This window comes from Chanos chanos, chromosome 10, assembly GCF_902362185.1.
Source record: "Chanos chanos chromosome 10, fChaCha1.1, whole genome shotgun sequence".
Taxonomy (NCBI): Eukaryota; Metazoa; Chordata; class Actinopteri; order Gonorynchiformes; family Chanidae; genus Chanos; species Chanos chanos.
In genome coordinates, this window is record NC_044504.1 from 39872524 (window position 1) to 39890298 (window position 17775).

At 44.1% G+C, this 17775-nt stretch overlaps 1 protein-coding gene across 1 annotated transcript in view; it reads left to right on the plus strand.

Annotated features, from left to right (window-relative positions):
* The window catches only part of znf804a (zinc finger protein 804A), a 46822-nt gene extending 29279 nt beyond the window's left edge, over positions 1-17543 (plus strand). The window contains 4 exon segments of the mRNA XM_030787652.1: positions 10288-10431; positions 13910-14040; positions 14431-17500; positions 17502-17543. Coding sequence (XP_030643512.1) covers positions 10288-10431; positions 13910-14040; positions 14431-17500; positions 17502-17543 — 3387 coding nt within the window.
* The last annotated feature ends 232 nt before the right edge of the window (positions 17544-17775 follow it).

The window sequence follows — 17775 nt, forward strand, 5'->3', positions numbered from 1 at the left end:
CAGATTGGAAGAATTAATTACAGCTTGTCTTGTTCTGGATGGCCTCTCTTATTATTATGGATGGAAACGCTGGCCGTGAGGCCGTGAAGATGCTGTGTGTCTGTGATATAAGCGGCTGATGTCCGGCCTCGGTCCTGTGTGGAACTGGAGCTGTCCATTCATCTGCGCTGACTGACGGGTGAACCTGAGATTAAATCCTTGGCATTACACTTGAGCCCAGGCACAGGGGACTGAGTTCTATAGACTCTTTCTCCTCTGAAGAACACAGATGTAGATGAAAGATGAAAGACAAAAATTCTGTGCTCTGCTGGTCACCCACACTAAGCCTCTGCTGTTACACTACCAGTGAACATCTCTGATTTTCAGCAGTGTGTGAAGCTCACGGCACTGCACAGACACACATACGATAATCAAAGAACGCACTGAGGCCAGTGAAGGCAGTTCATATGAGGCAGTCATTATGGTGTAACTTACAAGTATCATTCACTCATGTCATTGAAATAAACCCACAGAGGGCAGAGGAAGGGATGCTGTTAATCCTCTGTCGTGTTGGTGGTGTCATTAAATTGGATGCCTAAGTGAGATTTTAAACACACTTAAGGAACAAAGCAGTAAAATGAAATGATGTGCCAGTACCACAGGTTCACACGGGGTTGTAAAGAAGACAGAGCGGTTCTGCTCTCAGCTACCCGTTATGTCTGAGAAGGATTTAGCAAATTAGTCATCTTTCAAAATAAACGTCACTGTCATCTGTGGGTAGCTTTTAATCTCATTTGTTCCAGCTCACATCCTATTGGAGTTATTTTTATTACTCAACCAATGAATGACAGAGACACTCAGACTCATGTTGTTTATTTCATAGAATTTTCTGTTGATTTATTCTTGACTGTAACAGCTCTCTCTAACATTACACTCACACACACACACTCACACACACACACGCACACACTCATACACACACACACACACGCACACACATGCACACACTCATACACACACACACACACACACGCACACACACACACTCATACATACACACGCACACACAAGCGCGCACACACACACACACGCGCACACACACACACACACACACACACACACACACACGCACACACGCACATAAAGATCTGTATATGTAAATCTGTCTATCATTTACCTTTTTAAGAATACTCTTGTGTTTTCAAACTGAAATTGTGAGAACATACTCTATAAGGGAGTGTATTGAAGTGAGCAGAGATAAAATGAATAAATATGCGGTTTGAGTTGACGTCCTGTCTGCCGGTGACTGAGTGCTTTCCACTCTCACTGTAACATGCAAATCATTTGCACCCGACTTCTCGCCGCACGTGCGGCTATCGGCACAAACCTGAAGCCACGTTTCCCGAGGAAAAGTCAGGGGTTTGGTCAGGGTTGAGCGAGCTCGGTTTCGTCAGGCAGAAAAGTGTGGGTAATTGCTGCATGCTCTTCCTGATTTTGCGAGTCCCTGTGTCGTGTCTGACACAGACGAAGAAAAGCAGTCTCTGTTCCCTTCATAACCTCAGCTGATTGCAGATGATAATTATCACATCCTTCCCTCGCTCCCAATGGGAGGGCAACCTTAGCAAAATTAGCAGCTGTCAAACGAAGCCGTGTTGTCTCCAGCAGGCTGTCAGTAACGCTCTCCTTGCTATTCCTTTTCTTTCACATTTCGTAGAAATTCATTTTTTCATCATGTCACTATGAGCCATGGAGCTGCCCCTGCGGGACGGTTAGCATCCAGCTGAAGGACGTATAATTGTGGTCTTTATGCACTAATTGTTTTTTTTTTCCTTGCTCTAAATCCATCAGCATGGAGTCTGGATTGAGCTTTTACTCATTCCTGCGTCTGGTCTCACCTGCTCTTGTTTTAATACAGCTGTATCGACTTCAGGCTCCTCTCACAATGTAGGCCCGAGGCCAGCAAGCAAAGCAGTAGCAGAAAGACTAAGAAAGTAAATTACATTGGCTTTCTGGGAGCTAGTCATGCATGAGAGTTGCCCAGTTCCCTGATGTATAAAACACAGGGATCAGGGTGGATTTCTCATCAGCACCTAGTCTGTCCCCAGCCCCTTGTCTCTCTTTCCATCAGGCCTGATCATTTACCTCTGTCCTCTGGGAGTCCAGAGACACACTGAACAAGTCAGCACTATCCCCCCCCCCCCCCCCCCCCCCCCCCCCCCCTCTCTCTGCTGCTTGTATTGTCACCAATTATAACCCATTCGGTGAGAGCTTTAGGAGCAGAGACCACTCATTTGCATGGATGCGTTACAGGCCTTAGTTTCCTCCATATGAGACGCCTGTTTAGGTTCCTCTTTGTGACCATTTCTGCTTTAAGTGTTTAAATATTGTGAGGAGAGAGGACATAATTAGACCAATAGATCAGAACATCATGTCTGTTAGGTTGTACTGCTCTTTCTACATGTCTATGAATTCCTGACATTTACAGGAGACTGAAAGAGCAGTGAAGAAACTAGATCCCCTCACTGACTGTAGCACAATGTTTACCAACTGAACGCAAATTACCAACCAAACACATTCTTAGCACACATTACCCACCGAACAACTGAACTTTATGTTTCACCGTTTTCCCATTTCATTTCTTCTGAATGTTATTCTAAACCATTTTTTTCTCATGAGAGACCAATTCCACTCTAAAATTCTTTTTTGTTATTCCTCATGTAGAAAAGAAATTCTTGGCATAATAGAGACAGACAAAAGAATATGTCACACTGTAACATACCGTGGACCTTACACACGGCTCCTTGCTGTATATATCCAATGTGCCAAGTGGTGGGAACATACTGTATATTCTTGTCAAAAGGCCAGTGAAGGTAAAGCTACAGCACGCAGTCGCATCACTATGCTTTTGTATTCCGTTTGTCCATAAACAGATGTTGCTGAATATAGAGTTTATTCATGTGAATGCATGGTTTGACATTGTAGATAATCTTATGCTTATTAAAAGAATATTTTAACTCCAATCTGCTTGAAAATTAATAGAAAAGTTATGTTCATGGCAGTTGTATAAGCACTGGTGCGTTATTCTTCATGGGAAGGGGTTTAGATACAGGTTTACTGCAGTGTAGGTCTCTGGACTAGAACTGCAGATTTAACAGCAAAAGAACTCAAACAATAACAACAAAAAAAGCATTAGTTGTATCTCAGATTGGAAACACTGTAAAAATTATTGCCGCTGACCTTTCAAAAATGGCTGTCCATGCAAGTCCTGGGCCGTCTCTCCCTTTAAGAACAGTGTCCCTACATCACTCAGACAGAAAAATCATAACAGGTCACTCAGACAGAACAATCATAACGGTTCACTCAGACAGGACAATCATAACAGTTCACTCAGACAGAACAATCATAACGGTTCACTCAGACAGAAAAATCATAACGGTTCACTCAGACAGAACAATCATAACGGTTCACTCAGACAGAACAATCATAACGGTTCACTCAGACAGAACAATCATAACAGTTCACTCAGACAGAACAATCATAACAGTTCACTCAGACAGAACAATCATAACGGTTCACTCAGACAGAAATATTAACCGTGAGATCACACTCACTCACAGTATTTTGACTTTAGAGACTGAATTTGAAGACAATATCATTTTTCTGAATTACACATTTTCTTACTGAATTGTCAGAAGTGTTAATGGTTTAAGTCACAATGAAAAGAAACAACAGAAAACTCAGCAGTGAAATTGCTCTTATTGACAATATTTGACTGAATAATAAAATCACACAGTGCCAATCAAGCAGAATTTTTTAGTCATCAGTTTCTGTAATATTGTCTAAAAAATATGACATTTCTGTTTTATGTAATATGCATGCATTTTTTCACAACACCCATGTCTGTCGCTACTCCAACACACTCTAATGTACATACTCTGTCCCTAACATACTCTAACATACATACCCTGTCTGTACTCTAACATGCTCTAACATACATACTCTGTCTCCACTCTAACATACTCTAACATACATACTCTCTCTCTACTCTAACACACTCTAACATACATACTCTCTCTCTACTCTAATACACTGATATATTCTTTCTCTTTATCTGGCTACATCCATGTTAAGTGATAACCATTAGGGTTGATCTGGTTGATTAGAATTAAGTTCTGCTGATCTAGTGAGAAATGTCATACATCATTCTCAGTCCTTAAGCGCCTGTGAATGTCAGAGGATAAATTATTCTGTTCCTTGTATGAGCAGTTAGATCACTAATAGCTGTGGTTTTATTTGTCTGAGGATTATCATACTTATTCGTGTATTTAATGCTGTATTGATTTTTTTAAAAACTCAATCAAGGATCAAAGTTGTGGATAGCACTCTGCAATTCACAATACATTAAAAATTGACAACAAGACTTTTAAAAAATAATACATTTCAAACATTAGAGTCAGATTCAAACATTTGAAACACATATTTTCCTCCAGCACACGGTTTTCACAGCACAGGGTGAACGGCCGAAGGCTGGAGATCATGGTGGAGTGATCTCACAGGGAAAGGTCTTGGGGAGTTGGTGCTCTTGTACAATCAATGGATGATTACTTGCAACACTCAGGTAGCTGGTTGGAGTGGGCAGGCCAGCTCCACGGTGGATGGCGGGAGAGAGAGAGAAACAAATGCCTGACTTGCCTTCATGCCCTCCAGAAGAGACTCTCCAGTCAATACAGGGGAGATGGATTCTATATGTGTCAGCAATTTAGAAAGTACAGCCAAAAGGAATTTCACCTGAACCTGTACAATTTATCACAACAAGCCGAGACCGCGGACTGGGAGGCGAAGCAGCTCCCCCTGTGATGCCCACTGAGGGAATAAGTCAACATCAGCCTCATTAGTCTGGCTGTGCTGTTATTTTTACTGTTTATTTATTTATTGGTTCCTGTATTATCCATATCCCAAATTAACTAAAAAACAATGTAACAATATAAAATATAAGTTAAAAAGGTATAAGTGATAAGTAACAGCATGTAAGACTGCAAATCTTCAGACAGGTTAGCATGTGAAGTAGCCTACTCTTTCACTTTGTCTTTGGGTGGATTACCTGCCTCCACTTCTTTCTTTCTTTCTTTCTTTCTTTGGATGAATAACCTGCTTTTACTCCTATTCTAATCAGCATTTTGGGGTTTGATGGAACATTTAGTGTTATATCATTATTAAATTCTCCCCTGGCTCTATGTTTGTGTTATGACCTCTGCATCGTGAAGTGGTGTGTCAGCTCTGCTTTATTATGTGGTTTCTGTACGGACACATGGACACACAAGCGGAACACACACAGACACACAAGTGGAACACACACAGACACACAAGAGGAACACACACAGATACACAAGAGGAACACACACAGATACACAAGAGGAACACACACAGACACACCAGAAGAACACACACAGACACACCAGAGGAACACACACAGGCGGAGGGCGCTATTCTTTGGAGCTAATTCAAAAGCTTGTTTGAGGCAAATGTTAAGAGAGGAGAGTGTCTGATCTACTGTGGTTAGGTGAACATTCATTATCATCTACGTGAGGAACTAGCACCAAAGCCAGCAGACGCCGCTGTTAGACCTCAGGCCTTCTGGGAAGGATTGAAAGTATGCATGAATTCACAACAGTTATGCCAGTGTGTAATTTGCAAAGCTAATATTTTAAACTCTCCATTTCGTTATAAATTATGCAAACATCTCTAAAAATGAAATAGTTGAGTGGTAAATTGCATTATGATTTTCCAGTGGCAAGAACTTGTTTGAAGGCTTCAGGAAACACATATGAATTAATCAATATGTAATTGTTAATGAATCTCCTGGTGTGGTGATTCAGTATGGTGTGGTGATTCAGTATGGTGTGGTGATTCAGTATGGTGTGGTGATTCAGCATGGTGTGGTGATTCAGCATGGTGTGGTGATTCAGTATGGTGTGGTGATTCAGTATGGTGTGGTGATTCAGTATGGTGTGGTGATTCAGTATGGTGTGGTGATTCAGCATGGTGTGGTGATTCAGTATGGTGTGGTGATTCAGTATGGTGTGGTGATTCAGTATGGTGTGGTGATTCAGTATGGTGTGGTGATTCAGTATGGTGGGAGTGATTCAGTATGGTGTGGTGATTCAGTATGGTGTGGTGATTCAGTATGGTGTGGTGATTCAGTATGGTGGGAGTGATTCAGTATGGTGGGAGTGATTCAGTATGGTGTGGTGATTCAGTATGGTGGGAGTGATTCAGTATGGTGTGGTGATTCAGTATGGTGTGGTGATTCAGTATGGTGTGGTGATTCAGTATGGTGTGGTGATTCAGTATGGTGGGAGTGATTCAGTATGGTGTGGTGATTCAGTATGGTGGGAGTGATTCAGTATGGTGTGGTGATTCAGTATGGTGTGGTGATTCAGTATGGTGTGGTGATTCAGTATGGTGTGGTGATTCAGTATGGTGGGAGTGATTCAGTATGGTGTGGTGATTCAGTATGGTGTGGTGATTCAGTATGGTGTGGTGATTCAGTATGGTGTGGTGATTCAGTATGGTGGGAGTGGACTTTTTGTGGAATTCATGACTCCTCAGCAATGACACCTCGTTTCAAAACATCTGGGACAAATCACTCTTTTTTTTTTCACTTACTTCTGACACAGATCATTTGCTCCATCTCTTTCAGAAAGACCCTCCTCTTTTCCTCACCACATAAAATGCATCATTCACAACCGAGATGCACTGTAAAAGCAGAATCATAACTGTCTTATTATAGCTCAATTTCATCTCATGTCAGCTGTATACTGTCTTTATGCTTCCATCAATTTCCAGGTCCTGTCTCTGACACCCAGACCTCCAAACAGACTCCTGTGGAGGTCAGCCATTACATTACAAGCTTCCAGAATCAGACAGAAAGTACCAGAATGTCTTCATTCTCTCACATGGCACGTAGCTAAAATGAGAACAGCAGAAAAAGAGAAAGAAAAACATATAATAAATAAATAAATCATATGTATGGTCTATGAGAACGGTTTATATTTTGGCCATGCGGTAGTCTGCACTAATCCTGTGAAGGGCTGTTTCTGTTAGCAGGCTCTGTTCTGAGACTCTGTCGTGGATTTGTTTTAAATCACTCAGTAATCCACAGCATGCAGATAACCAACCTTTTGATGTTTTAATGTAATGCCAGATTGCACAGGGCGTGTACAACAATTACACAAAAGACAAATACTTAGTTGACAAATACAGCAGTAAATGCAGTGATTTCAGTACATTGGTGTAATCGGTCAGACTGGGTTAAACAAGAGATTACATAGCATAATGTTGTATGTGTCCGTATCTGGGCTCTGTCACTCAGAGGGAATGAAAACAGTTACTCTGATGACTAACAATAAGCCTGATGGGAAACTTATTGCAGTAGGCACTGAGATGGTGTCCTCAGAACCAGGGGACTTTGGGAGGGTGGTGCCAGGCTCCAGTATTTCCAGTGATCAGGTATTGGAAGGCCAGTGGAACATAACATTTCATAACGTGTGTGTGTACCTGCGCGTGTGTGCATGTGCGTGCGTGTGCGTGTGCGTGTGTTCGTGTGTGTGCGTGCGTGCGTGTGTGTGTGTATGTGCGTGTGCGTGTATGTGTGTGTGTGTGTGCGTGTGTGGAGGATGGGTAGTCTTCACTGTCATCAGTGCTGCTGTGTTCCTCCTCTGGTGATGTGCTGTGTCTTCACAGCTTCACAGTTTGTTCATTTTGTTTCTGTTAAATCTCTGTTTTGTTCATTTTGTTTCTGTTAAATCTCTGTTTTGTTCATTTTGTTTCTGTTAAATCTCTGTTTTGTTGTTGTGTTTCGGTTCTACACCCTTTCACCTCTCATTTGTTGAAGGAGAATAGATGGAGTAAACTTCACATTGTCTGTAGAATGACAGGTTTTCACATTCTCAGCAAAATTGTTTTTACGAAACATTTCTTTTAAAGAGCCATTATGCACACACTCTAGTGTAATCACCTCTCAGAAGATAGAAGACATCTCATTCCAATGGAAATGTTAAAGCACCGAGTCTATGTTATGAATGATCACCCAGACACAATTACAGTCAGTTTCCAGTGGGAGTGACTGTGTGGGAGATTATTATTTGTGACTTGTGCTATCATTGTTTATAAGCACTATATTCTTACCTCAGAGTCAGAGACAGTCCATTTTTCACAACACCTCAATTCATCGGAGTGTTTTGTCATTACTCCTCACTGTGTAATGTACTCTGATAAGGCTGTGAAGTGCCACAGACTGGTGTCTGCACTGACCTCACACACTACCAGTGGATCGACTGATAATCACAACTTCATCCAACAGCAGTTTGATTCATTTTGACACTTTTGACTGAGGGCTACTGTCAAGCTCTTGATAAATGATGCACTTGATAAATGAAGTAGACTACAAAAGAAGAGCTGGAGCACTGAGCTCTGAAGCAAAGAGCTAATTCCAGACCATCCCATTCCAGACTGTCCCATTCCAGACCGTCCCATTCCAGACTGTCCCATTCCAGACCGTCTCATTCTAGACTGTCCCATTCCAGACTGTCTCATTTCAGATCGTCCCATTCCATACCGTCTCATTCCAGACTGTCTCATTTCAGACCGTCCCATTCCAGACTGTCTCATTCCAGACCATCTCATTCCAGACTGTCTGACGTCCGACTGTTCAGGACAGTTTCAGCCTTAAACTGGCCTGTATTCCACTGTATCTTAGCATTCTGACAGCATGCTGATACTACAGCAGAGACTGAGAAACATCTTAATTAAAGTTAATTTACGAATGGGATTAGGAGCTACTCTTCCTTCAGGTCATTTGGATAGGAGACCTTTTGGGAAAACGGGTTTTAAATGTCTGTTGTTTTGCGACAAGAAATTTCCATGCAACCTGGGCAATAAAGAAATTACATTTGAAATATCATCTGCCTCCAGTGAAAATATTCCCCTCCCAGGTTTGTAGTAAATCAATATTTAATAAAAAATATAAAAGAGAAAATGAGGCCAACGAATTGGGTTTGAGAGATCTTTGTAGAAAAGTGTGCATCATAAATATCCTACTGGCAAATTATAAATATACATCAAAATGACACTGACAATATGTGTCTGTTATCAAATATAGACCAAATGAAACGGATCAGAAAGCTATTTGTCTGATCTCATTTGACTTTAGTGACAAATGTGTTTTGGTTACCCATGGCTGGACTCAGAATAAAATGAATACTTCCATATGCATTTAGAGACCAGCATACGCACACTTCCCTGTACAATCTCTCTCTCTCTCTCTCTCTCTCTTCCATACACACACAAACACATGAAGGATACCCCTACCCCTTTGTTTCTTCCTTACACACACACACACACACACACACACATGATTGATATGTTTTTATTTATTATATTGTTATGTTTTTCTTTAATATTTTTGGTTAAACATAAACTGTGATTTTTAACATTCTCCAGTAAGTAAGCATGTATTCATGTTCATGTTTGAAAGGAGGGATATAGCAGTCAGATGCTCCTTTGTGGGAACCATAGTCTTTACCATATTTGGGCGTATAAAAAGGAAATGTTAGCAGATTTCTTTTCACTCTGCACATTGAATTTTTCGATTTTTTGAGAATATGAAAAAATTGGAAGGAAGAAGCTGGAGAGATTTTGTAGTGTAGGGAAGACATTGCTGTTAGTCCATCCTTGCTGGTTAGGATTAGGGTCAGGGTCAGGGTCAGGGTTAGGGTTAGGGTCAGGGTTAAGGTTAGGGTTAGGGTTAGGGTTAGGATTGGGGTTAGGGTCAGGGTCAGGGTTAGGGTTAGGGTTAGGGTTAAGGTTAGGTTTAGGGTTAGGGTTAGGGTTAGGGTTAGGTGAAACTGATAAGGTGAAACTGACCGCCTGTGTCATACTGCAGTAAAATATAATATACTGAAACTCTATACCACAACAAATAGCAACTGCTAACAAGAGAAATGCTGAGAGCAAGTTATGTTTGAACAACTGACTACATTGCATCACATCATACTAAAATTTTTAAAAAGATGTCTTATCCCTCTGTGTCTCTCTCTCTCTCTCTCTCCCCTCTCCCCCTCTCTCTCTCTCACTCTCTCTCTCTATATATAGTTTAACTCTTGTGTGTGTTTAACTCTTAATAACTCTGTTAAACCCTTTCTCTTTTTACAGCTCAAATGTTGTGCCTCATATTTTCTCAGTAAATTCAGATTTTTTTCCTGAAAAGCATTTGGCATGACAGAACGTTTCATCACTCTGTGTTCCCAGGACTATGCTGAGAAGGAGAAAAGCTTGGCCAAAGCCCTAGAGGACCTGAAGGCCAACTTCTACTGCCAGCTCTGTGACAAACAGTACTATAAGCATCAGGAGTTTGACAACCATATTAACTCATACGATCACGCCCACAAACAGGTAATGGCCCTGTTCCTCTCTCTCACACAGCCTGCAGAGAGAAAGAGAAACACACACACACACTTACACACACATAGGGGGTGATGGAGTGTTGTCAGAAGATCACAGTAAATAAAGCCTGTAACACATACACATGTCACAAGACAAATGATCTCACTGCTTCCTCAGTCACCCGCCTGCCACTGTGGGTCTTAAAGATGAAGTTTTAATTTCAAGTGCCATACATCTCAGGCAGACAGAACAATTGGAAGTTATTGCGTTTGTTGTTGTTGTGGTCTTTTTTTTTTTTTAAGATGGTAAATCTATGAAGGTAAATCTATCTCTCACTATGAAGCTACAAGCAATTGGTCATGTGACCCTGCCCCATTCTCAGTGTATGCTGCTCAAATATGGCTCATCTTGGATATTAAGTGATGAGAAAAACACTATTCAGATATCTTAATTTAGACTACACAGACCAGCAAGAACATTTTTGTTTGAGCTTCTTCCATCTTACTGCTAACATAATTCATTCAGATATGCTAGTAGTTATGTACATTATATGTTCTCGAGTTTGGTTGCTGTTGTCAATGTTTGCTTCTGGACCCCCACCCTCCCCTCACCCCCAGCCCTCCAAAAAAAAAAAAAAAACCTTTAAATTGCTCCATAGCATTAGGGCTCCCGCATCCAGTACATAAAGTCACATTCAGTAGCATTAGGGCTCACACATTCGATAGATAAAGTCACATTCAGTGGCTTTAGGGCTCACACATTCAGTATGTAAAGACACATTCAGTAGCTTTAGGGCTCACACATTCTGTAGATAAAGCCACATTCAAATGTTAGTTTAAGAAATTCAGGAGTATAGAAGTGCGTAACACAAAACAAACAAGGTTTAACCAAGAGTTAAAGGTCTAATTCCAGCACTTGTCCTCTTGTTTGATTCTGGTACTGACCCTTCTGTCCTGACTAACTGAGAAACGAAATGCCCGGTGTCTCTGGAGCCCTCTTGGCTGTCAATAACAGGGCTCGCTGAGCTATTGACCGCACACATCTGCAAACCTTGCACCCATAACCTCACTATTGAATACCACCACAAGTGAAAAGAACAGATTATGGGAGAGGGATCCTGGTTCAGTGAGCACACCAAAGCCTATCTGAACACTTTCCACTCTAATCTAACCTTCAGTCTGCACGGCTAGGGCCTGCTCCAGCTTCGGTAACTGCTGCAGTCCAAACAAAAAATGACACCGTGACTCCCTCATCAAACAGCTGATGAATGGAAGGCTCAAATGCAGGCCACACCTCCCCACAGACAGGCCACACCTCCCCACAGACAGGCCACACCTCCCCACAGACAGGCCACACCTCCCCACAGACAGAACACGCCTCCCCACAGACAGAACACGCCTCCCCACAGGCAGAACACGCCTCCCCACTGACAGGACACGCCTCCCCACAGGCAGAACACGCCTCCCCACAGACAGAACACGCCTACCCAAAGACAGAACACGCCTCCCCACAGGCAGGACACACCTCCCCACAGACAGGACACGCCTCCCCACAGACAGGACACGCCTCCCCACCGGCAGAACACGCCTCCCCACAGACAGGACACGCCTCCCCACAGGCAGGCCGTACCTACAGAGAGCAGAGAGACAGAGACCTACTCAAGAAGCTGACAGGAACAGACATACCAGCTCTCAGTGTCCGGTTGTTATGCCTCCGGTGTAATCAGTGGAACAGGACAAGAGTACTTATGGTAGACATCTCTACTCAGTCTCTTCTTCAGTTCAGTTTGTGATGTAACCAGAGGACCTGAGGTGTAACAGAGTTCAGTCACATTCACAAAGTTTTCTAGGGCTTTTCATCTCTGAGTCAACAACTATACCTCCAGCCACCTGAGCCTGGGATCAATATAGACAACTCAAGTTCTCTAGCTGTTTGCTACCAGGATCAATATAGACAACTCAAGTTCTCTAGCTGTTTGCTACCAGGATCGATATAGACAACTCAAGTTCTCTAGCTGTTTGCTACCAGGATCGATATAGACAACTCAAGTTCTCTAGCTGTTTGCTACCAGGATCGATATAGACAACTCAAGTTCTCTAGCTGTTTGCTACCAGGTATGTTGAAAAAAAGCACAAGCACCCACATGGATGAGGGGGAAGCGATAGAGTAGAGACCCGGTCCAAACAGGATCAAAGCGGTTAACCAGGTGTGAGGAGAGCCCCCTTAACATGACAGAATGGAATCTGATGTGACCGGCAGGCTTCCCTGACCATGTGCCCCACTGATGGTAAATGCAATCAGTGAAGCCTCCTCAAATAGGAAAGGTTACAGTGCCACTGAACTGTGTATAACATCAGAGCCTGAGTAGAATACGAAATGCAGGAACTCTCACAGCCACCTCCTGCAACCAGAGCTATTTTTACATCTAACTGTTACTATCATAATACCCAGGATGACCTCAGAACCTGCCTCTGTAAAATAGCACAGCGGTCTGTCTTCGTTCAAAGCAATATCTCCAGAGGAGGCAGTCATCTGTCTTAAAGCAAGGCATTAAAAATTCATGGATAATTGAATGAAAGCTTTTAGAATTAATTGGACCTGATAGCTATTGTGGAATGAGGGAGAAGTTGTTGCTTAGACAATTTTAGGTGCTTCAAAGCATAAGTGTTTTTAATAGCTCTAAATGTAAGCTGTGTGTGCAGAGCATATGGAAATTAATTTACATTGTGTGATCAGTTAAGTGGTTGCCTAGTATTACATGTGAGAATGTACCATGTCAGTCAAACCCAACAGCAGCATGGTGATGTATTGGCTAACACTCTTGCCTGGTGAGAGAGAGAGTCAGGCCACAGAACTGGAGTCAGTCCCCAGCCCTGCAGAGGCTGCCCACTGCTGCTAATAGTTAGGATGGGATAAATACTGAGGATGAAACCCCTTCATAAGTGTGTAGCCTTAATGTTGATCATTAATATCAATGAAAGAAAGTACAGTTTCCACATCTCTTTTCCCTTGGCTCTTGCATGAATACTGACGAGGCAGCAGACATGACCAGCAGTAGATGTTAACCCTGCATTGAAAGCCCAGTTTTTTCAGACTTGGAGATAAATGCAAATTAGTATCAGCAGGTTTTATCTAAAATAAATAGGACAATTTCATGCAGTTTAGCAACCTCATCCGTAACTACATTTCATTTGGGCTGAAAATGGGTTTGATGAAGCGTGACATTGGTGTGCAAACACCTTCATTACCTTCTGCAGTCTCCAAGAGATTTTTAATCTTTTTTTTTTTTTTTCTGCAGTGTATTCCTGAATGCCTGATACTGACAGGCACCACGTCCTCATAATGCAGGGTTGTTAAGCAGAGAAAAAGATTCATGGTCTCAAAGAGGATTATTATTCAAATAAGTGTGTTATGTTGGTGGGAAGCATGCCCTGTTTAGATGCACTGATAGTGTGAGTGTGAGTGAAGGACTCTGTGTCATCCACAGAGACTGAAGGAGCTGAAGCAAAGAGAATTCGCCCGTAACATCGCCTCCAAATCCAGGAAGGACGAGAGAAAGCAGGAGAGAGCTCTCCGACGCCTACATGAACTGGCTGAGCAGCGGAGAGAAGTGCAGTGGTGGGAGTCGTTCTTTTATTTTCATCTTTATTTTAGCTTCTCTGTGTGTGTGTGTGTGTGAGTGTGTGTGTGTGTGTGTGTGTGTGAGTGTGTGCATGTTATTCAAGCCATTCAGTATGCACTTGATAAACTGTACTCTTTTGTTATAGAATTATTTGGAGATTATTACTGCAAAGCTATATTAAGCCATTATCAGCCATACAAGACTGTAGCACAATTGTAAGCACTGTATAAATATCTGTAATGTGCAACAGAAAAATGCTTGTGTCAAAGGAATGCACATATATTCCAATAAACCAGCATTACAGCTATGCTTACACCACATTTGGGAAATAGATTCATCTTAACTGCTTGTCTCAGAATATTTTTTTTTCTGTTTCTGTGGTGCAGTGCTCCAGGAAGTGGGCCCATGTTTAAGTCCACCACTGTGGCAGTGGAGGGAAACATCAGGGCCTCCTTCTGTGAGGACTCTCAGGAGGAGAACCACATTTCCACCGTACTGGAACCAGGAGGCCAGGCTCTTTCCGCTAACTCAGTCCCAACTAGCAACAGCAAGCAGTCCCCATGGTTATACAATGGAAAGGCCAAAAAGCAAACTTTCAGACGCAAAATTGCATTCTCCTTTTCTCTTCCGAAGAAAGCATCCGTGAAGCTTGAGTCATCAGCGGCGGTTTTCTGCGACGGCCCTGAGGAGGGATCGATGGAGCGGAGCCACAGACAAAGCCTCCACAGGCCCTTTGCTGAGCTCCGCCTTCCTGGTTCCCCTGCTGAGGGGAAAGTACTAAATTGCGAGGAGGCGATTTACTGCATTGGCACACAGCAGGCCAAGCTGTCTCCAGAAAATGGTGGTGAATGGAGTCAGGGGTCATCAGATACAGCCCCAGAGACAGACAACCGCCCACCCTCCACCAGAGATTTGTGTGCTTTGGTCGTTTACTCAGAAGATGTGTCCTGTCCCTCTGCCCCCCACTCATCCTCTTCCCCATTATGTCTGAACAACTCTGATATTTCCCTTGACTCAGAGGACTCCGTAGACAGGCTGAGAAATGGGCTGGTTGAAAATAAACGGGAAACCAACGAGATGGTTGAAATAGAAACCAGTGTTGAGGGGGACAGAGCCTTTGTCATTAACAGTCCGTTATTAGAATGTGAATCAGCACAAAACCAGGTAAAAGAGGAGGACTCAACCCTTAAAGACTCCTCGTTTACAAAACCCAGTCAGCCGTTCTTCTCTGTTGTGAGCAGAGACGGCAACACCATTTTCCAGTGGCCCTCAGAGATGCTCTCTTTCACCAAGACAGAGCCCTCTGTGTCATACAGCTGCAACCCCCTACACTTTGACTTCAGAGGATCACACATTCGAAGATCAGCTGACACACAGGAAGGGACAGAGATCAGAAGTGATGAGGAGTCATCTGTTGGCTCTGCCTCCATGAGTCCTAGGAAATCTCCCTTCCCTGCCAAGCATGCAGAGGAAAGACTAGCTAACGCCATTGACGGTCCCAGCAGAGAACCTGAGGTGAAGGTCAGAAAGTGTTATCAGTTTTCCAGTGTCACAGAGAGCTGCCCCAGAGCGAAAGTGCATGGCAAATGTAGGCATCGAAAAGACTGGACTTATACCAGTAAGAGGCAGGAGGAGAAACTGCAGTCTAGAGAAAGACACCATTACAGAAGTTGCAACAAAAAGAAGAAGAGGAGGCGGCGGAGGAGGAGGAGGGAGAGATGTCGAGAGGCAGAGAGACACCAGGGCGATGTGGAGAAATGTAAGAAACGGCCAGAGTGTTTGGAAGGACTTGATAGCCAATTTAGAGGCACCACTTCACAGCAAGTGTCACCATTAGAGAAGTCAAAGCAATCAGCTCAAAATCAGACTGAGGACGGCAGCAGCGCTCCCATGGCAGAGGGGGCGGGGGGCAGGAGTCAGGAGACAGCAGGCGGCGTAAACGGCTCAGCGGGCTGTCGGAGTCTCTCTGATGAGGCTTGCGCCGACGGTGAAAAGGTGCTTGGGAACAGCGGGAGAGACCCAGACGATCCATCTGCAGCGGAGAAAAACATCACAGGAGATAGCTCACACTGTCAGGACATGATTCACACTGAGAACACCAGCACAGCCCAGCCAGGCCCAGATGAGCTGCCTGCGCCCACAGGTAAACCTGGGCAGGGAAAATATGGAGATCAGATTTTGAAAAGGAAACGCAAAGCTTCCGTGAGTGTCAGGGATGAGTGCGACTCAGACGGAGCGCAGTGTGTCCGGTGTAGGTCACTGGTAGAAGGCCCCAGTGAGCAAATGAGCTCTGTGGATGAAAATGACCTTGTAAATTTCAAATGTTCATGTTACCATCATGGAAGAGAGAGAAAAAGACAGAGACGCCCTTGCATCCTCGATCGAACCTCACACTCTGGTAACGAGAGGCTCCTGGTTGGCAGTCATGTTCTGGACGTAGAGGACAAAGGCGCCGTGGAGAGGAGTGTGAAAGACCTTGTTTTAAAAGGCATGCATGACAGGTCCAATGGGCCAGACCAGAGCTCATGCAGTATTAATGATGGAGAGTGCAGCGTGGTTGATTCCCAGGCAAAGAGATCCATTAGCAGTGTCCTGGGTCAAACTGTGGTGGATACAAGTGAATGGCATGGGAACCTCTGTCTCTCTCAGATCAATGCACAGTGCACTGAGTCCAGGAAAACTCCACCTACGAGAGACACCAATCCTGCAGAGACCACAACAGACACAAATGAGAACCATCTTCCAGCACTGAGCATTGAGGCTAAAGACACAAAGGGCCCTACAAGGGATTTGAACGAGTCAGATAGACCTGCTCAGATTTGCCTGCACGACGGGAAGGAAAAAGCCCTACAGAAAGCAGAGAAAGCCAGTCATGACAAATCATGTCAACACAGTCCTCAGATACAGTTTTCCAGGTTTCAGCTGGGACCGCGCGCTGAGGAGGAGACCGTGAGTCGTGAGCGGTTCCGTGCCGCCGGCAGCCCGTTCCACCCCCCGCCGCGTTCTGCGTGTTCTCCGTGTTCTCCGTGTTCTCCGCAGGCCTCAGACGTCATGGAGCGCCCACGCCCCCTGCACATCCACGCCCACGGGCTGGTGCTTCACCAGCAGATGTTCCCCCCCAAATTTAAACCCATGCTGCCCAGGTCCCCCGGCGTCGTCCCTGTGTCATCTCCTGTCCTGCATCCCGTCCATCTGCCTTCGTCCGTGCCCTCCGGACCAATCACCATCCGTCACACCATCCTCCAGCACCACACCGCGTTTCTGTCCCCACAGCCGCCCCTCTTTCCCCAGGTCATGCCTGTGACGCGCCTCCCCCTGGGCCCAGAGATCTGCCCCCCTCCTGCTCCTTCCTTTGTGAGTCCTCCACAGATGTCAGTAGTGCCTCCACCCAGTCTACACCCAATGGCAGTGACCTTCCACACCCTGCCCCGCCCTGCCATGTTTCCAGCCATGCTCCCCCCCCCCTCCTGCAGTAATCCCCCTACAGCCACTCTTCTAGGGCATCACCTCGTGTATCAGTGATATGGTTTAGAAAGCAGCATGCCAAACCCTAAAGGACTTTTGCTAAGATGTTGAAATAGTATTATTAGGAATGCAAATAGTAATACCAATACCAGAGCTTTGTTTCCAGTGGAAAGAAAAATGAAAAGCCTTTTCTATGCCATCCTCTTATACTGGTGCATTTACCCCTCTGACCCAACACACACTACACACACACACACACTCGCGCA